This window comes from Poecile atricapillus, chromosome 2, assembly GCF_030490865.1.
Source record: "Poecile atricapillus isolate bPoeAtr1 chromosome 2, bPoeAtr1.hap1, whole genome shotgun sequence".
Lineage (NCBI taxonomy): Eukaryota > Metazoa > Chordata > Aves > Passeriformes > Paridae > Poecile > Poecile atricapillus.
The window spans coordinates 30,598,779-30,623,105 of record NC_081250.1 but is presented as its reverse complement, the minus strand read 5'-3'; the positions used below and the strand labels follow the sequence as shown (position 1 = coordinate 30,623,105).

General features: G+C 37.9%; 1 protein-coding gene across 5 annotated transcripts in view; it reads right to left on the bottom strand.

Annotated features, from left to right (window-relative positions):
* HDAC9 (histone deacetylase 9) overlaps nucleotides 1–24,327 on the bottom strand; it is a 460,460-nt gene that overhangs the window by 99,175 nt on the left and 336,958 nt on the right. For all 5 annotated transcript variants that reach the window (XM_058831729.1, XM_058831731.1, XM_058831732.1 and 2 more), the window contains 3 exons: nucleotides 14,438–14,545; nucleotides 2,801–2,856; nucleotides 2,471–2,558 (listed from right to left, as the gene is read on the bottom strand). In XM_058831729.1, the coding sequence (XP_058687712.1) occupies nucleotides 2,471–2,558; nucleotides 2,801–2,856; nucleotides 14,438–14,545 (252 nt within the window). The remainder of the gene's footprint in view (nucleotides 1–2,470; nucleotides 2,559–2,800; nucleotides 2,857–14,437; nucleotides 14,546–24,327) is intronic.

Sequence of the window (24,327 nt, the reverse complement as noted above, 5' to 3'; positions counted from 1 at the left end):
GAAGGGACACAGTAGGACTTCAGTTTTGTTATTTTAAGTAGTCCTTCTTTTCCATATGTATTTGGGGCTTTAGATATATTCTTGCTGTAACAGTTTCCAAAATGTAAGGAAAAATGTTAAAGGGGCATAGAGACCTTTTCTTATTATTATTTTTTTTTAATTATTCAGATCTCAAAGCTAGCTTTCTTATCTAAACTTTAACTCCACTAAGAACTCTTTTTTGAAGAGCAGTAACTTCTCTGATTAGACAAAGGAATGTGTTTTTTAAGACTGCAGATGTTAGCATGTGGGAAATGAGTTCATACTCTGCCCTTAGTAGATCAAATGTATTCAGGGTCTAAAGTCAGTTCAAAATCAGAGATAAATGGTGGAATGAGGAAAAAATCCTGTCAGATAGGTCTTTTAACTGTAGAAATAGATGAAGGGAAGATTGAAAATTAAAAAGTTAAGAATTTATATATGAAGACATGTAGCAGCTATGAAGACTACACTTTATTTGTAACTAGAGTACACTTTAGTGTGTGGGATTGGATATTACTTTTCAATATTTATATTGCAGTAACATGTATAGCTGGCAACTTGCATGGGGTCCTGCTATGCTAGTCACTATCAAAATATAGTCTTAAAGGTTAATTTCAAGTCTAACATCTGTAATTCCATTCTTTCCTTCAGATGCCCCAAACTCTGTTGCTGGGAATAAAGACATCACTATTAACTTGTTCATTCATTCAGTTTGGCCTGTGATTTATCCATAGTCTGCACGCACAAGAAATTTTCCATATGACTTTTTGTACATCATTGCTCTGACCATGTAGTCTACCCTAGTAGACTAGGGACTAGACTGCAACTGCTCCAGGAATGAAGTCATCTGTGTCAGCTATAGATTCCTTCCTTTTCACCCACTGAGTTATTCTGGCCAATGGGACAGTTGCAGAAGGACTGAAAATTCCCTATCTACTTTCCTGGGTTAAGATAGGCAGCTTCAAAGGTAACTATTTGCACAGGTAATGATTTGCACATTTAACCTTGCCTTGAAAAACTGAAGCTGTATTTCTAAATGCTTATTGGCTAAGTATGTCAAAGGGAAGTGTTTTCTTTTCCCAATGAGGCAAATGTAACATTTACAGGCAAAAAGACTTTAAAAACATTCACAAACTTTGAATAGACTTTTCCTATTAAAAAATGATAATAAACAGAGTTTATTCATTTGGCCAGAATTTACAGCAATAAACTGAAAGATTCAAGTCAGCAAACAGACATAACATACAGTAGAAGCAAATTTTTCAGAAATAATAGTTTCTGGCAGTTTATCATTATGTTTCTAAATGACAGTAGAACGATCTCAGAAATACTTGAAAAACATTCTAAGAATATTTAATCTACACATATACTTATTCTGCCACTCATTTTTTACTTACCATTCCTTCTCCCACACTCCCCCTTTCTCTGCTTCTCTTCAACAGTCAGTACGCATGTTTAACTGAACAAAAGTGCTAGATGGTAAGGCCATGACTCCACAATAAGATTTAATTATGAGTGCAGATATGAACAAGATTTAGACTATTAAGCCCTGCACTTCAAAAACCCTTTAACATATTTTGTCTTTAAATCTTTTATCACCTGCAAAAATTAATTAAGTGCAGATGTAACAGGTTAGGTTTTGATGCCAGGGTTCATTTCCTGTCTATGCTTTGTCAGACACCCTATTACACCTCGTCATGAACTGTAGGAAAACAAAAATGGTGCTCATAAATCAGCATTCGACTTTCCTTGGGTTGTGCATTGGGCTGATCCTTAAAGTGCAAGGCAGAGCTCCAATTCATTATTCATGAAAATAATACAGCCAACATGCCAAATGTCATCTGCATTTAAATAATCCATTTGTTAAATGTATTAAGTATTGTGTAAGAATGCCTTCTATTAAAATACAAGACTAATCCAATGAAGTGAATTTTTAATCACATAGCTTTCCTTCGGGGAACCACCAAAACCAGGTGAATATATGACTAGAAAACTTATGGGGAATGACCTGTCGATTTGTTTCATAATATCAAAGTTACACAAGTCAAATCATTGTGAACTGGGGAAAGTGGTCAATTTTGTTACCAATGCAACAACATTCTTTAAAGAGTATCTGACTACTTAAAGTTTCTAGTCTGCAGGGAAAAGTAAACTTGGGTTCTGTAGGGTTATTTTAACAGTGGAAGTATCAATTCATTTAAGGACCATAAAAGTTGCCCTGATCTGTGCCTTCTTCTCATTAAATTGCAGTTAACACCATTAAAGTGAAACATAGATGTTTATAGCTTCAGTACTGCCATCCTGGCTTTAATGAGTTCCCAAAATCAGAGGAAATGCACACCTTTATTACTTGTAGGTATTAAAAGCAGGAAAGTCAGACTTATAAATACAAATTCATTATCTTTCATGTAGATGCACTGTGAGTGTGGTGCTTGCCAAGAATACATACCAGATCTACAATCAATATCTTGCCTATATTTAGCTTGTCTCTCAAGTATTTGGCAGTAATTGCAATCGAATTAAAAAAGCAGAACCCCCTGTGGAATAGAGAAGAACAGAAATAAGAAAGCAAATCAGTCAGGAAAACAGCTATAAATAATGTTCAGAGCATTTTAAAAAATGCTATATGATCTCTGAGGCCATAAATCTGCTTCTGGGAGTACCTAGAAAGCCTTTTCAGTCATCTGCTAACAATTACAGTTCTTTAGAGAAATGCACAATGCAGGTGATTGCCAGTAACCTTAGTGCTCCAAGATGGGCAATATTCCCTGGTACTTACATGGCTGTTGATTCTTCAGCATGATGGCCTGGGGGCCTTACAACAGCAAAGCCATTCTGTAAGAACAAGATAGGTTTTCAATTATCAGCTTAAAAAAATACTTGACTCAGAGCAAAACAGAGCAGCAGGCAGATGGGATTGAAATCTATTAGAGCCTCTTGAGCACTTTTTCTATCCAATCACCCTTTCATAGTACTGCCAGAAATAACACAGTTGAGAACAGTGGCAAATAAACTTATAAAAATACACACATGCGCATACATACACACACAACATGATCTAAAGAGGAGGAAAAAGGCAGGATGAGAAAGCCCTGATATGAATTCTACCGTTTATAATTCGCATTTAAAACGAAGATCTAAGATCGTGTAATCTAAATTTCCTTCAGCTTGAGATGCTTCAAAATAAAAGTTGCTTAAGGTATATCTTTTACATGATAAGCCATTGTTGACCTTACCTCTGTATAGACTAAATGATAAATTCAGACCTCCACACACACATAATTTCTAACAGTAGAAAAAGGATGACAATAAACATCCCATATTTCTGCAAACCATAAATTACACTTGGGAACTTGCCATGCTTGCAAGTTAATAGATTCCCTGAAGTCAATTTCCAACACACTTTCTGGAACTGCATATACATTTCACAAAGTACAGCACAAGGATCAGTGATGACCAAGGAATTTTTTGCCTCTGGAGTCACTGAAGATAAAAGAAAAATGGAATTTCCATCCATCCAGTGGGGGTATGGTAAAGGGAAAACGTAGAAGTGATGGCAAGGTAGCTCTATTCAGAAAGTCCAATTATATGTTCAAGAAGCAATGTCTCATAAGGTTATGTATCATATCAAATTTGTCTTACAACAGTTAGATTCAGGAGAAACACCACTGCTTCATAGTATTTCCTCTTTATTTCAAGTACCCAAAATGGTCCTTCTATTCAGCTATATCTATGCCATCAAACTAATGACAATTACCATATATATAAAAATAAGAAATTATAATCTGTACATGAGATATCTGCTCAATTTGTATTTTCACACAGCCGCACACCATCACTGTGTGTATGTATGCCTGCATGACCAATCATTGTATTTTCAGAGAGGAGGAGACAGGAAGAAAAAGGTTGGAAGGCTTCTGTATTTTAATAATCAATATTAAAGTATTCCAGTTTGATATACTAAAACTTGATAAATTTAAATGTTTCAGCCTTCTCTTTCCTGAAAAAAACATAACTATCATTAAAATTTCACTCACATTGGTGTAAATACAGAGGAACATAGAGGTTAATAGTTACATTGGTTCCTGTGAAATCTGTTTATTTACAATCAGATGAATGTGTGGTTTGTGTGTACCTGTGGAATTGTCTACCAAAGTTGCTTCACTGCCATTTATTTATAAATAAATACTACCATGTTGTCTTATTTAATTTGCTTCTAGATGTGATCCAAGCAGACAGCTGCAAAGTTTTGTGGAGAATGGCCAAAGTTCTATCAGAGTATAGTAAACTTAAATTACAATACCAGGGGAGTGCATGTGTAACAGTGGTTCTTCTGGCCACCATTTAAAGAATCTGAGGGATTTGACATTATGACTTATTTTGCATTAAGTGTCCACATTAAAAAAACAAACCCAAACAAACAAAATACAACAATCCAACAGTTAAAGGCACAAAATTTATATATGTTTATATTCATGCAGGCATTCCTGGAGATGGGATATAAATTGCCTATAGATCAAGCACACCAGCTTTAGACTCTCAGCTAAAACTGTATTCTCGATCCTTCTGAGGTTCTTTTAACATTTCCTTCTCATGCAAAATATGATTTAGAGAAGAATTTGGCATATAACTCTTTTGTAGAATTTATGAAAAGACAAAGTATATTTATACTGTTGAGTGTCAGGATAATGAAGTGAAAAAAGACCCAGCAAAGAAGGTATTACTAGAGAAAGAGCATGATGCTACCTGTATTTTGTTCTCTCGATATTGTTAGGCATTTGGAAAAAGTCCATGAAAGGCTTACAGCTGCCCCTGCTCAGCTAACAGCTCATTATCATCTAACTTTATCAGTATTCCCAAAAGATCAATATAATTAAGATGATTATCTCTAGGAGGATTTCATGGGGCAATATAGAGACAGAAAATATCAGCACTGCTGTTTTTGACAATATAGCCCTGTTTTATAGCATCTAGGTAATTTCTGAAATTAGAGCTTAACTATTACAGTTCTCCACTAGCATGCAGGATATTCACAACAGGGCCGTGACCACTTTTTATGAGTTTTTACATCACAAAAAGTTCAGTATTCACATGAGAATTTTTTTTTTAAATATACTGTGCATATGTTACAGTGATGATAAAATATATAGTTGAATTATACCAAACACTGAAAAATAGTTACCATGCAGAATTATTGCCAACTTTTGTGCAATTGATAAAACACTTAATTTCTTCTACTTTCAAGCTTTGCATGAACACAGTATACATTAGTACAATGAAACATGATTTTTTTTTTACTTAGGCAATTTTAAATACCAGAGAGTGAGCACAGTAGAATAGTAGACAGAAAGGCAAAAATCTGCTTTAAAGATAGAAAGACTAACAGAGCAATATGTTGAAAATGAAGCAAACACACAAATTCAAAGCGTTTTTGTACAGAGCCTTATTTTTACTAGGATACAGACACCTCTGTAAAGTAGGCAGAACATGAAACTGACTGAAAGACATGAACATTAGAAAAACAATTCATATCTGTGCCGTTATGTGGTTACCTTTATTTAAATTTGAGGATTAAGAAGAAAGCCTGAATAGAGATATTCTAAAATCTGTGCATATTTGAACAACAAAGGAAGATAAGTCTTCCCAGGCTCAGTTTATACAGAAGACTGACTGCAGATAAACCCACTGAGTTAGACCTTTAATGAAAGCTAAGAAAAATGTTAGTCTTCTTCCACAGTCAGCTAAGTATTCTGTTCTTTTGTGACTCTAAATAGGTAGATGGATGTTTGATTTCCAAGAAACAGAGGTGTACATCCTACTGTGGCCTTCTTGTCTTTGGTGGTCAAGTTAATCCCTTTCTAGTGTTCTGGGTCACAGTATTGGTCTACGTCATGCTTGGGCATCTACTGTGCCTCCCCATGAACCTCTCCAAGACAAGCACTCAAGACAATACCATAGCATGGGTGGACAATCCAGGGCTTAGAACTGACCATCTATTGCAGAGTTCCACTGGTGCTTCTGTTACATTACCTCCATACAGGAGGTAAAACTAGGCACAGATAATGTTTCTCAAGGGCAATATGTGATCATTGCAGCAAGGTGTGAATGATTCTTCCATTCACATGAAAGTGAGGAGCTTGCTCTGCCTAGATTCCAAGTGAACCAAGAGTTACCTGGCTAGTCAGGTAGTCCTGGTATGGTGAGGATCCTCACTGAGAAGCAGTGCCTACTAGTTTCAGCCTGGTACTACCCTAGTAAAATCATCTGTCTTTTTGTAAACTTTGAGAAAAGCCAGTGCCATGAAAAAGTAACAATAAACCACGGCAGTTACTCCAAGAGCACTTACTGAAGTAGTAGAAGACTCAGGTGCAATTTCTTAAACAGGGGGATGAATTTTTAAATTTGTTTCCCACACTGCTTTGTGTATTTAGATTATGTGGTCCATAAAATAAATATTGAGACACATCTTTTCAGTATAAGTTTTCTAGCAATAAGTCTGGAGTCATGCTCTTCCTCAGCTTTTATTCAAACACAAAAATTATTAATTATTATTAGAAATTGAAGGTCTTCTTGAATTTTAAGCTGTAAACCCCTGTATGAATGAGCAATGGCATTATTCAAGAGGAAATAGGCACCAAAAGAGCAGAGGCTTCATATGAAAAAATCCTTTTACTGTGTGGGTGACCAAGCAATATAACAGCTTACCCAGAGAAGCTGTAGAGTGTCCATTCCTGGAGATATGGAAAAGCCACCTGGATATACACCTAGACAACTAGGCTAGTTAGCTTTAGGTAGCTCTAATTGAGCAAGGGAGGTGGATTCAATCATCTCCTGAGGCCACTTCCAACCTCACCTGTTCTGTGTATTTCAGATGGAGAATCTGAATTCCACACTCAAAGCTCAGCTTGCTCCTAAGGTTAGGAAGCTTTTATTTTCTACTTGTCTAAATACCTTAACCTATCTCACAGTTAACTCTTAAAATTACCAGTGCTTAAACAAGGCACTCTTGGACACTTGTTTTTAATGGAAAGTTTCTATTTTTGCTTCAGTGTGCACACATTGAATAATGAGAATTATGCAGAAATGTGTAACACATCATTACACAGAAACATATCAATTTGTCCTGTCAGAACTTATAGTCCCCAATATATCTATATATATCTATATATCTATATCTATATCTATATCTATATCTATATCTATATCAATATAGATATACATATAGATATACATATACATATACATAAACATATATATACACTTGTATCCTTATAAAGTAATATAAAAACCAATTTCTTTATATTTAGAGGGTGGTCCATAGAGTGTAGCTGACAGGTGTCATCCCTATAGTGTCCTTAGTGCCATCTTTAACTCTGCCGTCTCTGGTGTAGCCAAGTCCTACAATAACAAACATCAGGGCTGCTTTAAGTCTTGGCTGCCTACAAGAATCTGCTTGCAACTGATACCACAAAAAAGATAACCATATTTTTACCAGTGCCACTTATGCTGTAACATAATCCCAAGCTATGCCATCCATCAGGGAGGGTAAGCATGAGAATGAGTGGTATAAGGCTGAGGATACCCTTGGGCACCTGTTTAGGGCAATTTTACAAGCTACTCATACAGCCAGAGCAGGAGCTAGCACTTGGCCTGGGGGGTCTACGAATGCAGTGAACAAGAACCTGTGATTTAACAGAGCAGTATTATTAGCATGTAGATTTGCCAAGAAAACAGTAATGGACATGAGGGAATACTACTTTGTCTTGCAGAGGAAGCTAGTAGAGGCCAAATACACAGAAATGGACATTAAACACTTAACTTTGATGGAAACAAAGAGTTCCCTGTCTGCTTTCCTGAAGGCCTAAGTGGATAGCATAAGAAAACACATATGAAAAGTTGATGCTTGCAGACTAGCTTAGGTACAACCATGATGGCCTGTTTAGCCACAACTAGTGTTAAGTATATTTGGAAAGAAAGACAAAAGAGTTTTAGTATAGAGTGGTCATGGAGGTAAACAATGTACCACATATATAATTAAAGTTGTCTTATTATATGAAGTAATAACAGTTATTCAGCTATAAATATAACCACAATTGCTGGGATAGCATATCTAAGAGACAGTTTAATATGAGATTTTGAAATTTTTCTAACTTTGTAAAAGCAAAGAATATAAACTACTACCTAAAAGATTTCATTGGTAACTTTGATTGAGGGCTTTTATCAATCATATCTTTAACAGTAGTAAAATAAGTACTCATTTGTTACTGTTTCTTACACACATACATCGCTCAAAATGCTGTGGCTGGCTATGGAAAAAATGCCTCTTTTTGTGGCTGTCACACATCACTTGGAAATTTTTTTTAAGCAAAGGGAGATTTTTACAGGGCAGACGGTGAGAAAGTAGAAGGAATGGTAGGGAAGAACTTGCAGGAGAAATACTGTCCAGGGGGCACCTGGGCACAGAGCACATTCCAGGAGAGATTTTTGTAGGCAACCAGAGGAGCCTTGTGGGGTCTTGTGTTGTTCAGGCAGCCATGGAAATTTGCTAGCCTAAAGCTTTACCAGAAGAAGGATGCTATGGGACTAGGGAGACATTTGTTTTCTCTTCTTTTTGCTTATTTTGTCTTTAGAATGATAATTTATTTTATATTTTTGTTGCAAAAAAACCTAGCAATAGAGCTGTGAAATATGGCTGAAAGATTTTTATCCAGAATACTTTTCAAACTAGAAAACTAAGAACTTGGGGGGAAGAGGAGGTTGATTAAGCTAATTCTGTTTATTCCCTAGATTAGTACTATTTATCACATGATGATTCCTCCATAGGAGTGTCCTGTGTGACAAAGGCCTTGAGAACAGTAAAAACCAAGCTCATTTGGAATGAGAGTTTCAAGTTCAATTTACGTCATCTATGGATTGTACAAAGACACCAGAGTAGCAACAACCAAATTCAGGAGGTTTACTTTGGTATTGATTCAACCTGACATATCAGAAAGAACAATCCCAGGAACGTATCAGATTCTGGTTCAGGGGCAACTCATTTCAATTGCTTTCATTCTGTTAATTGACCCTTAGCTACCAACAGGGCAACTTTACACGTGTGTTTGTGTGTGTGTGTGTGTGTGTGTGCACATAGATGGTACAGCAGAAAAAAGGCGTTTACTTCACTTGATTCAGCTGAAGGGGATATTCAAGACAGTCTCAGACCATGTTTCTAACTTATGTGCCCTTCTTCTTGAGTGTTCTTTTGAAAAATTTCTTAATTCACTCAAACCTTTTTTTTTTTTTTTTTAAGCAGGGAATAATCATACAAAACCTACCAACTCTTGATGGTTTTTTTTGTAGGTCTTGTCTGTTTCAAGTTTGCCAAATTAAAAATATATGGCACTACATGTTTCTATCACAAAAAACAGTGCTACCATCACCAAAATTTACACAGTTAAAGGATATGCAAAGTAAACTAGACAGTGATCCCTACTATAGGTTCTGTATTTAAAATATTTAATCCTACCATATAATAGTACTGAAGGGGTCATCTGAGGCTGAACAAAAATGTTTCAGCAATGTTCCTTTGCATTTTCAACAGTTACATGGTCTGCTCTGGCAGAGCTATCTATGACGATGGAAAGTCATCTCCCATTGGGAGAATGACTCCCATGTCTCCTTTGGTAACCTCTCCCAGTAAGTGGTTTTTATTAATTATACTCTTTTTAAATTATGTTTTTCACCTACATAATTTTTATTCCTGCCAGTCAATTTAAAGATATTGAGGGACAAACAGTAATGTACAACTTGTTATCAGAAAATAAATTAAGACACATTTAATGTTCACAAAACAACACACAATAAAACAACTATTACAAGAACAAATAACATTTTGGAGGACATTATTCAACGAAGTATCACTATTGGAAAATTATCATACTAAATTAACTGAACTGAACTCCAGCTTTTCAAATGTAGTATTAACTATTTCATAAAAAACAATATATGGCAACAAAACAGGTGGCAGCATCAGCATGCTGATGCATAATTTGGTTAACAAAATGAAAATATCAGCAACCTAAACATTTTCAGGAAAAATAAAAACAAGCTAAGTCCTAAATATAAGATTCTTAGCAAGTTCTAACAGTCACAAATGAAATCTGAATTTCAGAAGACCATAGATGCAAAAACTCTCCTTATTTTTCTTAAAGACTTGTTTGGGGTTTGTACAACCTCTGTACTTGTCCAGTTGGGCAGCAGGAGGGACATGCCTGCTGTTAGGACAGATGCAGAGGCAAGGGAAGAGTCTCCTGGTGCACAGCTGCCTGGGAGTGAAGTAGCTCGACAGCAGGAGGGGAGGTGAACCGAGCTGAGCATCACAATGAATGCAAGGGAAGCACCGGGCAATAAATGAGAAGGGAGGGCAAGACAGCACCTTAGAGTGTAACATCCTGTGGTAATGAAAGAGAGCAATGAGAGCCTTAGGAAACACTTCCAGGAAAGAAATGCTCTCTCTTTGCATCTTTTTGGGCCCTCTTTCTGAAGGCCATTAAGTAGAGACAATGATTTCCAGGTTCCTGAGCTACACTGCATGCAAGAAATCATATGCTGGGCACTACCTCTGTTTCTTTCAAAAGCACAAAGGAATATATCATAGGACTTCTCTTATCTGATAAAATTATTCTTTGGGTATAGCTAAGGACTGTGGTGGAATTCTATTCACCCAGATCCACATACTCCCCTCTTCTAAAAACCTGTAGTCAGGCAGCAGACTGTTAGAAGCTTTCTATATAAACCTGTTCAGGAAATGAGAAATGACCAAACATACATACATAAAAACACAGACAGGAGAGGTGTGGCTCTGATTCTACATGACATAAATACAACATTGTGCATCAGCACCTTTCCTAATTATAAACAGCTCAAAAAAAGGTAACCTTCATGCAATAATTAGGCTCATCTCCTACTGCAATATTGCCAGGAACACCTTCATCAGACATGTAAATAAATTAATGAAAAAGGAAAAGCATAGTTTTTGACTCAGTATAACCTCACATTTACAGTACTATATATTTCAATGGTGTGATTCTTTAATCTCTATTAAATACTACCTCGAAAGTGTATCAAAAGGATATTAATGACTGTTCATTATATTATTAAGCAGACCCAAAGAATGCTTAATTTTAACAGTTGTATATAATTAAAGAAAATACATCTAGATTAAGACTGCCCAGAGAAGTGACAATTTGTCTTAAATAAACTAAAATAAAATAAACCACATAAAAAACACCAAAAAAACTCCCCAAAAACAACCAAAAAACCCAAACACCTCCCCCACAAAACCCCACACCAACCCCCCTCCCAAAAAAAAAAGTCCACCACTGATAATTACTATTGTGGCTATTGTTTTACATCCCTAGTACTGCCATACTGATGTTTTTCCCAGTGATCAAGGAGATCAAAGAAATCTGATGTCTCACAAGGGGTTTGAACTATGGCAAAGAGAATTCTTCTTAATTCCTTGTCAGTTTTTGAACACTATCCAAATCAGATGAACAACATCTTGCTGTTCTCAATGAGACTTGTGTGCAATGGGACTGGTAGTCTCAGGAAATTCAGAACAAAGTAAAGAATTTTATGCCTTGTATATGAGTTTGACTCATGCCCAGCTCTGTAATGAATCTCCCAATTGTTCTGCAGACTTTCATGGTTTATTTTGCAGTCTCATCTCTTTTCTTGGCAACATGCACCTATAGCTCCAACCTACTACTATCAATATGTGCCACAGCAAGCAGTATCAGTAGAGACCATGGAGTAAGCACAGACATCGAAATGCCCTGTCCTTCCTGAAATGAATTTTCTATCAGATCCCAGTCCATATAGGGCACTTGATGTTTGTTTCCACACTCCAGCCTGGCACTGTTGTAAAAGATTTGGGGTTTAAATTGACTGAATTGACACCAAACTGACAGTACACCATCTGACAGCAATCCACAGTGGTACACATCCAGGAAACTACTATGGTGTGCTTCTCTACTGTATTTATCTTGCTGCTAACATGTTGTAGAGCTGTTATAGCTTCCATGCAATTCTTGGAAGGTGCTTTTTTTGTCATCAGAAATTTTGAGGCTGTAGAAGATAACTGCAGATTCCCATCAGAGCTTAAACCTCCCACTCAGTGCTCACAGTACAGGCCCCAAATGGTTGTTTCACACGTATATTTGCTCAACGAATACACGTGAAAGTGGTCAACTTCATCTTCTTCCCCTTAGATTTTCACAAGTATACTACAAAATTGGTATTTTCCCTAAGAGAAAGAGCTGATCAACTTATTTTTCTACAGATAAAATATTAGGAAGATGGAAAAGGAACATATAAAGGCATAAAGGTAGACTGAAGATTGTAGAGAACTCCAGAGAACACTGTAAAAAACCCCCCTAATGAAATTTACAATTTGAGAGTATTGACAGCAATTTGCCAGCAAATCCTGGGTTAGAATGGATGCAGTGACAAAGCAAACATAGGATGACTGTACCAAAATAGCTAATGTCAGGACTGTTGCATTTACAGAATGCTAACATGCTTTCCTACTGACAGGCATTAATAACCTTTCCATAACCTTAAATGAAAAATACCACATGCAGATTAATAGTTCATACACATGACATAGTGGCATGTAAATCACTGAGCTTCATGCTGGAAGTCTAGAAGTAGGTTAGATAAACACCTATCAGGAATAGCAGAAATATTCACAATTCTATTTCACAGCAAATCCCTTCCATTTCTGTTTTTCTGATGGTTTAGTTCAAACCAGCTACTGGGCATAGCTATTGAAAATTTGCCTTTCTTATGTCTCAACTTGCAATTTGCATTAGACTGGTTCAATTCTCTGCATTTTAGAAGAAGATTCTATTAAGGATCAACAACAATGTTACATTAAACTATAAACTAGTTCTAAATATAAAATACCTAGTATTAGATTTAAAACATTTGTTTACAAACTCCTGCAACACCAGTAGCAAGACAAGTCTCACAATGGCTGATGATTCTTTCCAACTGTCTATCACACAAATAAGAAAAAGCACTCACACTGTGTGAGACACACCACAAATGTACAGAGGTAAAGTGCTAAAGATTCTGCAGTGGACCCTGCTCACATCAAGTGCACACAGGACATATCTCACTATTCTTACCAAAACTTGCTTTTAAATTGCCTTAGACACTGGTGAGTCTCCTACAGTTGCTAAAGGTAAGAACTAGTTAAAAATCCTTCTAGGTGTTCATTATTCCTGTGTGGAACACTGCACAGTGAGTTACTTATCTTACTGTGTCGAAAAAATCTTAAAAGGGGAGGAGGAGCCCATCAGATAGGATACACAACAGAATCCCATATAATGCACCCCGTCCTTGATCTGAGATTTTAAAATTTGTACATTTTGGGTGGTACCTAGCTAATAATTTCAGTATCTGAACATAAAAGTTTAGTAACTGCATTTTATTATGTCAGAGCTGTAGTACTGCATTTCACCTGTGCTCTCATTTATATACTGATATATTGTATATCTATCTACATATATACATTAATACATGTACCCATTCTCAAATAGGTAGAGAACATATCTTGATTGAAACAAGAGAGATATACGGGAAGAAAATTTTCCAGGCAGAATTTGCAATTTTGAAAATCATCATGTAGTGTTAATTTTAAAATATTTATTTCCATCTTGATTCTGGAAACAGGACTGAATCCATTAGCATGTGTACTGGAAAGTGAATAAACAGTTTCATTAAGGAGACATGTTAGCTCCAACAATGTTTATTGGGGCAAGCCTGCACTCCGGCTGCATATGGTGTACCTTTAAATAGGGCCGTTAAAATACCAAATAAAATGTCAAAGTCTGTCAGGTCTGGAGCTTTTATAAATTGTTTAGACTGGGGATAATTTGGGTTTCGTACATCGTGCCTGGCCGATCCCGCGGCACGGAGGCAGAGCGGGAAGGGGCCCGGGAGAAGCGGGCCACGGCCGGGCTGGCAGCCGGGCACCGCCCGCCCATCGCCCTCCTCGCCAGCCGCGCCCTCTTGCCCCCGGCGGCCGCCTCCCGTCTCGCTGGGTGGTATCCTGAGATTACACACGTGACTAAACATCCATATTTTAAAAAGAAAAAAAAAAAGTTAAAAAAATTAAACCTCGGCTTCAAAGGGAGCGCCGCAGCCACGGCCGGAGATGCGCACTAACTTCACCTCGGGCTGCGGCGGCTCCGCGCTGGCACCGCGCTCGGCCGCTGCAGCTCTTGCCCTGCCACACCTTCCCGCCGCCCTCCCGGCTCTCGTCCCGCCGCCCACCCGGAGCCGAGCGCTGGAAGAACGGCGCCCCGAGCCCCCCGCGCTCCCGGCCCGCCCGGCGCTCCCACCCACGGCGCGGCCCGGACCTCACCTTCAGCTCCCGGGAGGCCACGCGGGCCGCCAGCTCGATGACACAGCCCACCGCCATGCGTGCCGCCCCGGCCGAGTGCAGCTCGTTCCAAACGGTGTCACTGTCCACCTGAGCAAACAGCCGGCCCCGGGAGGAAGGCAGCGGAGAGGGGAGAGGGGAGAGGGAGAGGGAGAGCATGAGAGAAAACAAACCCGTGAGGGAGGGCTGGCAGCGTGACAGCCCGTGTACAATAACATCAGTCTTCCGTGCTGGCCAGCTGAAAGGCCTTCTGGACATGGCTTTGCTTATGCTTTTTCTCTGCACGGGCTTCTCCAATGGAAACACATTCCTGTCATGCCTCGCTGCCATTCCCTGTTTAGATTTCTCATTACAAACAGTGTTACATCGGCCGGGCCGGGCCTGCTCGCCAGACGCTCCTCAAGCCGGCCGGCGAGGTGACGGGGACCTGCCAGCACCGGCACCGTCGGGAATGTCCATTGGGAATGGCCACCGGGAATAGCCATCGGGAATGTCATAGGGAGTGCCCATCGGGAATAGCCATCGGGAATGTCATAGGGAGTGCCCATCGGGAATGCCCATAGGGAATGTCATAGGGAGTGCCCATCGGGAATAGCCATCGGGAATGCCCATAGGGAGTGCCCATCGGGAATAGCCATCGGGAATGTCATAGGGAGTGCCCATCGGGAATGCCCATAGGGAATGTCATAGGGAGTGCCCATCGGGAATAGCCATCGGGAATGTCATAGGGAGTGCCCATCGGGAATAGCCATCGGGAATGCCCATAGGGAGTGCCCATCGGGAATGCCCATAGGGAATGTCATAGGGAGTGCCCATCGGGAATAGCCATCGGGAATGCCCATAGGGAGTGCCCAGCGGGAATAGCCATCGGGAATGTCATAGGGAGTGCCCAGCGGGAATAGCCATCGGGAATGTCATAGGGAGTGCCCAGCGGGAATGTCATAGGGAATGGCCACCGGGAATGCCCAATGTCAATGGCCATCGGCAATGCAGAGCCGCCGCTGCCCCAGCAGAGGCGCGGGCAGCCCGTGCCACTAAAGCTCTTCAGTGGCACATCAGTGGCCCCTTTATTAAAAACAAAACAGAGCAATAACCCCTCGTTTTTCCTTCCCGGCGGTTTATAAGCTTTTCCTTCCCACTTAGTTTATAAGTGACTGAAACTGGAACAATGAATTTTTTTTAATAATTTCACTCTTGCCATAGAAAATGGAATTACGTAAAGCACCTTGCTGTATCTCCAGTTTTGATGAACTAATAAGTTTTGGCTGGAAGGCTTTATTTTGTAACAGAAGAATGAGGGGTTTTAAAGCAGAGAAAGTTATCTTCTGCACCTTCTAAATGAGAAAGTGTGACATGGAATGTCATGTCACAAAATGACATGGAAATGACATTATGTTGTAAAGAATATACTACAGAGGTGTCTAAGCACCACTGCACTACAGCTTCAATCAGTGTGCTAAAACTTTACTTTTGAAATCTATTTCTAATAAGTACTTATTTGCAGGAACATACCAAAACATATCAGTGAAATGTTGTATATCCCTATATATATTATATATTTATGTAAAGCAGACAGGTTGGTGTTAAATAGTCTGAAAAAGTTATGGAAAGAGACAGCCAGACTTCCTCGATGTTCCATGGGAAGTGCATTTAATTGTAGCATACCGTACAAATTTATCATGAAAAGAAAAACGTTTAGAAATAGACAAAATACTGTGGCAGATGCTATTTGGATGACTTCCAAGCACACTGAGACATGTTTTCAGTTTGAACCAGAAGCTTCTGTTCCTAATTCCTTTGGAAAAAAAAAAAAAAAAAAAAAAAAAAGGAAGAAAGAAATCAAGTAATTGAAAATGGATGCAACTGCTACTTGACTGTGGAAGTTCTGAGGAATTTCTCTGATTAGTCATTTGAAACAGAAAGAAGCTTGATCTAAGCTTGATCTTCTCTACACCTGTCAAATGTCTTTGCCATTACTGTTACAATAATATTATATTTCAAGCTACTAAAATGATCTTATTTTTCAGTATTCTGGACCTGATTTTTCTATCATTTTGATCAGTCTTATGTGCATGCAGCAGAACTAATGAAAATAGTTTGTGTTTGCAGTAGACCTGAATAAGAAAACTGGATTTTGCTTGCAAAGTTTAAAATAACAGTAGTGACAGCACACTGTTTTCATCTGAGAAACTCAAAATGTTGTACAAACACAATTAAGTGTCATCAGCTGATATGGGATGATTTATTATACTTGTTTTGTAGATTGGTAGCTTGAGATTTAAAGAAATAAGTGTAAGTTTTGGAAAGATGCACACTAATCAATAGGTAACAAGAAATAAGAAAGGAACCAAGTAGTAAAAAAATAATGACCTAAGTAACATTAGGCAGACCTTCAAGTTATCTCTCTATTTAAAAGGCTTTAAAGAAGCGGAATCAAATTTCATTTTTAAAGCTAATCAGGAGATAAATAAGTAGAGGTCATTGGTTAAATCAATTTAATCAAACCATAATAAAGTTTGAAAAATACTGTGCAGTATTTTAAGTAAAGAAGTATCAGCAAGAGGGCTGGGAGGGAGTACTTTCCTACCATATTTATGGGTAGCAAATTAAAGTTAACATGAAGGAGTGGCTGATGAAAATGATTCAATGGCAGCTGCTCCATACACCAGGGCATGAGCAGGAGTAACCTGCATCCTCAAAGGGACTATGATTCATGTCCAGGAAGGCTGATTAAGTTAAAATTGTAACCACAGCTTGAGAGTACCCACCCTTAAGACAGTTGTCTGCTCTGACACATGAGACTGCAGTCTCTCCATTCGCTGAATGCTGAGCATTGGCCAAGGTACAGCATTTATCATTTTCTGCTTTCAGCTGAGCAGGAGGAGACTGAACTGCGACAGTAAGACCAAGAATCTTCCACTGAAAAATTTCCCTCAGACCACTTGAATGACTGCTACCTTAATTTACCTGGACTGGTAGAAAAAAATGGGCAATCAGGAAACAGAACAGTGTTTCCTGAGAATTTTTTTCAAAAATGACCACCTAAATGAGAACAGGAAATTCAGGATATTTTAACTAATCTCTTGGGCATGGTATCTGTAATGAGTGGTAAAGTCTTAAAATTAGGGATAGCCAACTGAAGCTGCATACTTTAATGCACAGTTACTAAAATACAAGAAAAGTAATATGAATATATGAATATTTACTCTGAAAAGGCACATTATTACAAACTTAGTGTCAAATACTATTTCATATTCTTGCAAAATTAAAACTGAATTTCTGAGGAACATCTCATGAAGAACAACCTAGAAGAACTTGAATCACACAGCCAGTGCTTTAGCTGTAACAACTAGAAAATGCCATCTCACTCCATTTTATATCTCTGTTAACTCTATGTATTCCCTTAAATATTTCTAGTGTTTAAACAGAGATTTTCTTCCAGTGTTACTCAGTGTTTACTTTGTAAATTGCTGTTGAAATACAGTGGTATAAATTGCAAATCCATTAAAATTACAGCTACTAGTTGACCCAGTTGTCAGGTTGTATATGAAATGAAGCTCTGAAATCCTATTGATTTGCTTTTTTTATATTCCTGTGAGATGAAATGGTTGGATTTTATACAAGTAAAGGGAATAGGATTAGACGCTGTGGTTTCTGGTTCCAGTGCGTGTATATATCACATATATCTGACAGCCTATCTATATGCTGACTATGCATGAATTTGTGACAAATGTGATGCTTTCTGAATCACAGACTATGACGAAGTCAGATGGAATGTTATAAGAGGTTGTTTTTGTTCAAGTGCTTTGGAGCAGCCAAAGATGTCAGTAAAAAACCTGTCTGGATTAGGATTGTTTTTCAGACAACGTTAAACAAAATTTAAAGAAAATACAGCATTCGTAGCTGAATTCTAACATAGAATCTTAGCCCTTTTTTTCTGTTTAATTATGTTTAATATTAAATATTAATTCCATTTAGGAATCCTCTAAAAATTGTCAAGATAGAGGGATGTTCAGAATTGAACCAAATGAAAAAGCAGTTTTTTAAAGCATCAAAATGTCAGTGTTGAACCATGAGCATACCACACATTTTGTTATCAAAAATCCTATCACTACTACAGTTCTTCAAAGAGGAGTTGTGCATGGTGGGGCCAAGAGCCAGAGAACACGAGCCCTATCTGAACGCTGACTTTCTAACACACATATGGATTTACTTCACTCCCAGTTTCCTGAATGAGCACTGCAGGTTTCAGGCTTTTTCAAGCACATCTAGTATAGCTCAATCATTGGCATGTGTAGCAAAGCTAATACTCTGCAAAGCTACAGATGATAGAAATTAAGCTACCTGTCCCTGAAGTGGATGTGGAGGCATTAAAGAGGAAGAGAATGACTTAAGTGAAAATAAATGTAGGTAACTTCTCCTGACTGAATGAATTAATATTTCAAGCCCCGTATCTAGAAATCCTCTGCTTTACACTAGAAAAAAACTTGATATGAATGTTTCCTGTAAGAAATATCTATGTGATAATGCCATGTTCACAAGGAAGACTTCAAGCATACTCAAAACAAGCTAAGAAAGGAGCCTTACAGCAGAGATACTTCAACAGGCAGAAAGCTTGTACTATAACCCCTTTTGGACTGGAAAATTTCGTTTTGTGGAAGATTGACTGTAACATTTAAAAGTTACCAGCTCCTTACGCTGTGCTCAGGTTGTGGCATATGTGAAAAGGGGGAGGAAAGATACAGCAGTATACCTGAGGGAGAGATTCCTTACTTAAAGATCTTTCTGCAATTACTGCAGTTGACAAAACTGGAAATGTTCCGTGTCTTGCTATTTAAATGTATCTGGAACCTACCTCAGGGGGGGCAAAAAAGGAGTGTGATAATGCTAAAGCATTTGTAAGATAATAACTGCTTTTGTTTTACCTGTCCTTCCTGGCTACAACCCTTCTTTATTCCTCATCCTCTATTTCAGTCCTCTTTTTTTCCAGAAATCTCCTGGGATCTGCCAAGTGGTCATTGTATCACAGCTCTGCTGAGCAGAGATGCTGCTCACAATCTGACAAACCTTCCACTTATTTACACCCTGCAAGATGCATTCATCTGTGTGAGTTAATTATCTTTCCCAAATTATTGTAAACTCTGAAGTTACCTTGAATACATCCCCACTGATAACTATATAACAATATCAAAGACAGCCTGAGCTACTGCTTTGGGATGAATTCAAAGCATCCTAGAACTTTCTCTCCCCACTCCTCTTCCCACCTACAAGCACACAATTTGTGATTTAATGTAAATTCATTTTCTGCAGTGGAATTCTGATTTTACTCCTAAGAGGAATAAAAAATACACTGAATTTCTCATTCTGCTTGGGATTCTCTGCACAGTTGTTGCCATCATTAAAATCAAAACCAGTCCTCTTAGAGATGCCACACATCCCCAAAAGGGATACTTATTTTCTGACAACAGGTCAAAAATGCAATCTGTCATCGAGTTGTTCATGAAGACTTTGACCTGTGGTGCTCCTTGGATAGTGGTCATTGTATTCTATGTGTCCAATATTCTGGACAACAAGAAGTTCTTTACAGTAGTTTGAAAGGATTCTTTGCCCTTTCTTTAAAGAGTAGAGATTGGGCTCAACTGTTCTTACATGGAAGTTAGTTAAGTATGCATTTCAAATTGATACATTTCAACCCAAATCTAGAAAAACAATTACGTTAAAAAGAATTCTGTCCTTTGATATAAGTGGTTCCAATACTGAGAAGTAAATGGAATCTGCTCAGCTCACAATAGTGTAGCTATATGAAGTAAACAATAAGAATCTGTGATAAATAATGCTGGAGAATACTGACCTCCTCAGTGATACTGAAATTTAATAAAATTTAGCTATTTCAGATAGGATTCCTGTGTTTTAACTTTAAAAGCATTCAGAGTCTCACCCTCTTTAACTTATGCCAGAACAAACATGTTTCCATCTCTGTTCTTTTTTTAATATGCTGTCATGAAAAGAGAAATTAAATATTTTTCTGTAGTGTTTCAGTCTCTAAAAATTGTATGCCATTTCGGTATCACTTCCAGCAAGAAGCCTGTTATTCCTAGGGATGGTTGGTGCCAGCTAATGCTGCCACATAAGTTTGTAATATTTTGCTTCTGATCATGAGCAGTGCAGCTTCCCAGGTGTCACGCTCATAGCTCTCACCTCCCACTCTTACAGATGTCCTGGTGATCATTCATCACCTCTGTGATTTCCACTAGGAAGCAAAAGGTCCTCAACGTGCTTCTCAGCTGCTGTTTCATCTCACCATGACTAAAGAAGCGAAGGTGTGCACATCATCTCCAAGGAATAACGTCTAATGAATGGCCTGTCAGCCATGTCACTCGTTAAGGAACAAAGGAGAAAAGGTTTGCATGGCTGACGTCTTTTCCATAAATTCCAGATACAGGAAGTGTGTAAAAGTGTACTACTTTAGGAAAAATATGTACAGTGAGCTTCCTTTATTTTTACTGCTATTGCAGCTGTATCAAAGATTTTTTTCTGTCAAAGGCATTTCCAGCTGTTTTGATCTAAAATGCCTACCATAAAGAGTACCCAGAATATCAGCTTTGTGTGTTTTCTTGCCTACCAGTGTGATTTACAAATAATTTGTGAAGGGCATGTGATCTTTAGGCTCCAGCAGGATGAATAGTTCAAAGGACCATCACAAATCATTGCTTAAACAAAAACCATGGAATTCCCTTAGTCTTGCATTGATTTCTGTGTTTGAATAACTCCAGTAGGAGAATTTATCAGTAATAATATTTATGGAAAAGAACTTCTAAAAATAGTTTTAAAGGCTATTAATTCTCAACCAAAAGGCTTCTTTCCATGCTTTCCACAAGAACGAGAAATGTGGGTGATACACGAACCAGTTGTATGTAGAATACTTAATATCTTTCAAGTTTTACCTGCTAATAGTGAAGTAACATGGAAAGCCAATCAAAGTCAATTTTCAGAAAATACTCAGTAAAAAATTGAATTTTTAATTAATTATTGAATGCCTAGCAGAGTTACTGATGTTGGAAGTCATCTCCTGATTTAAATGTAGCATCCCCTCTATAAAAATGAAATTGATCTTAAAGTTTGTAAAAAAACAATCAAATATGTGAGGTCTGTATTGGAAAAGAAATAGCTTTGTATTCAAAATGAGAAGCAGAAAAAAATCAGGCTAAGTCAAGCTGAAGCCTGAATACAGTATCTCAAAAAGAAATAGTTCTACTTGGTTTCTCTCTTAAACTAACTTTTATTACAGACATCCAGAATCTTAAGGTCTCATAAAGCATACATTAGACACCGTAAATGATCTCAAAACCTTAGTGAAACAGTGTTGTGTGGATCATTGGTAGAGGGAGTGGGGGGAGGATAGTTTGGATTAGATGTGGATTAGAACTTGTTTTTAGAAAAAACTCATAAATAAAACACTTAGGCCCAGATTCAAGTCTCAGATATGTGGTGTGTATCACCAGATGCTTGTAAAAAATGTTACTGCACTTTCAGGCCTAGCCCTAAGTACTCTATTAATTTAACTTGACATTTGTTTTAGTATTTAATGGGTTAGTGTGTGAAAATGCTTGTGCAACTGCCTTCTTATGTTTGATCCTGTAGTTTTCAGGAGTTTGTAGACAAGGAGATACAACGATGTATAGTCATTGTAATGCATACAGCTACGGAAAATGCAACCTCTTTATGCAATATTCAAGCCATATTTTTGAAGTTTCATGATGTACTGCTGAACAAATTTTCATTAAAACATAACATTTCATTTTTCTGCCTGGATGTCAATGATCTTTATGTTAGAGGCCACCGTGGGACTACACTAGAACCTTGTGTTTATTCAGATAAACAACACATGAACATTTACTCTTCAGAGAACTCTTTTCTCCATCTGGGAGTTAAATTCTGTCAATAAACACGTGATATGTTTTTAAAGTGCAAATGTGAATTCTTCTTTAATTACAGAATTACCATCAAATCCATATGTGTGTTAAGTCCAGGAAGAGTGAATAGTAGCAGCAGTAGATTGGATATGGTACTATTCCACTATTTACATTTAACATACCTGTGTATATCTATCTATATCTATATCAATGTTTCCTGTTCTGGAAAATAAGAAGCTTCTTTACATAATGTTTGCCTTTGGCAACACAGTAGTTTTTAGAAAAAGAAAAAAATTAGGTAAGACCTTTCAAGATTTGCCTTTAGAGTAGTTCATTAACTTCCCAATAATTTAGTGTTTTCCATACACTGTATGTTTTAAAAATCTGTTTACAAATTTAATCTGGTTGAGTTGCAAGAGGAAACTGTCCTTTGTTAAAAAGGGGGAAAAAATTGTCTGAGGGACAAAACTGTGTATTTGACAAGTTGTCAGATTACCACACCTGAGCTTTCTGTCCTTGCCTGCTGCAAATAAAAGCTATCTGGGACTATTCTAGAACATGTGCCTGCAGCAATGCCAAGGAAGTATGTCTCTCAGATAAAGTTTCACCTCTCACCGAAACATAAAGCTCTGTAGTAGATGGCACAGGGCCACCTTATTGCCATAAAAGAAGAATGGGACAAAATATCTGCCCTGAATGTGAAGGAATTTTTTTTGTGGTCATGGTGTTGATATGCTAAATGTCGCATTGCCTCCCTGCCCAGGAGATACTGATGCACTTCCAGAGATGAAGTCTGTGTACCTCAGTAAAGGGAGGCTGGCTGATTCCTGCTGTGATCATCAAGATTCACCTTTTCACACTGTTGGTTTGGTTTTGTTTTGTTTTTTTCTAAAATCAGTGTGCCTAAAATTTGAAACTTAGTTGTTTCAAGTCTCTGTCAATAAAGGAAAGCAAGCACCTACAGTCAGTTTTTCTGATCTTAGGTAGAATGACTAAAAAGTATTGAAATGGTCTGCCTGGGGAGGTGGTAGAGTCACCATCCCTAGGTGTGTTTAAAAGAAGACCAGATATGGCACTCAGTGCCATGGTTTAGTTGAGGTGTTAGGTGGGTTGGACTCGATGATCTTGAGGGTCTCTCCCACCCTACTGATTCTGTGATTCCGTGACTCGTGCTCTAATGATGCATGTGGCTTTCTAATGCCAGTACATAAAGCTGGACAACGGAATCTTCAGAGAGCTGTTGTTATGGACTTCAAGTTAATTAAATGTGCATATTTTATCTTAATTCACTAATTCATTTTTTCTTTACACAAATTTCCAGCTCTGGCTCTGGTTCCATCCTCAGTGGCCCTAAATTTCCTTGGGGTTGTACCAAGGTGGACTTACTGATCACACATTTTGTTGACCTCTGCAGAAAATATCACAGTCAACACTGTAACTGTGAGTCCTAAAAAGGCTGAAAAATACATCAATTAAAGTATAATGTGCCTGTTGTTTTGATTAAAACTTGATGTTTCTTTACAAGTGGTGTAGCTTACAGGCTTAGGAGGTAAACAAGTGGTTCACTCCAAGAAGCCTTCTGCTGTGTGCTCCAAAATGCTGTAAATAGCAGATTTCAGTAGGTTAATGAGTCAGGTAAGTCATTTAAAGTATTAGGTGAATATATTGGCAGCATGATATATTAATGATTTCACAATAGAAGACTTAATATTGAGTGGATGAGCTTCTAGGAATTCCAGATTGCTTTCCCAAAACTAGGAAACAGACATACTTTTTGTTGAGAGGACTATACCTATTATGGTACAGCCTGGAATACAGGGGAGAGGCACAAATTAATTCTAACATCTGTGTGGAGGTGATGGTTCATTTGAGTACCCAAACTATAGGCAGTCTAATTTCTTTACAGGCACATTTTTGTGCAGGTATAAGGAGAGATACCTAGGCAGCCTGGAACCTAAA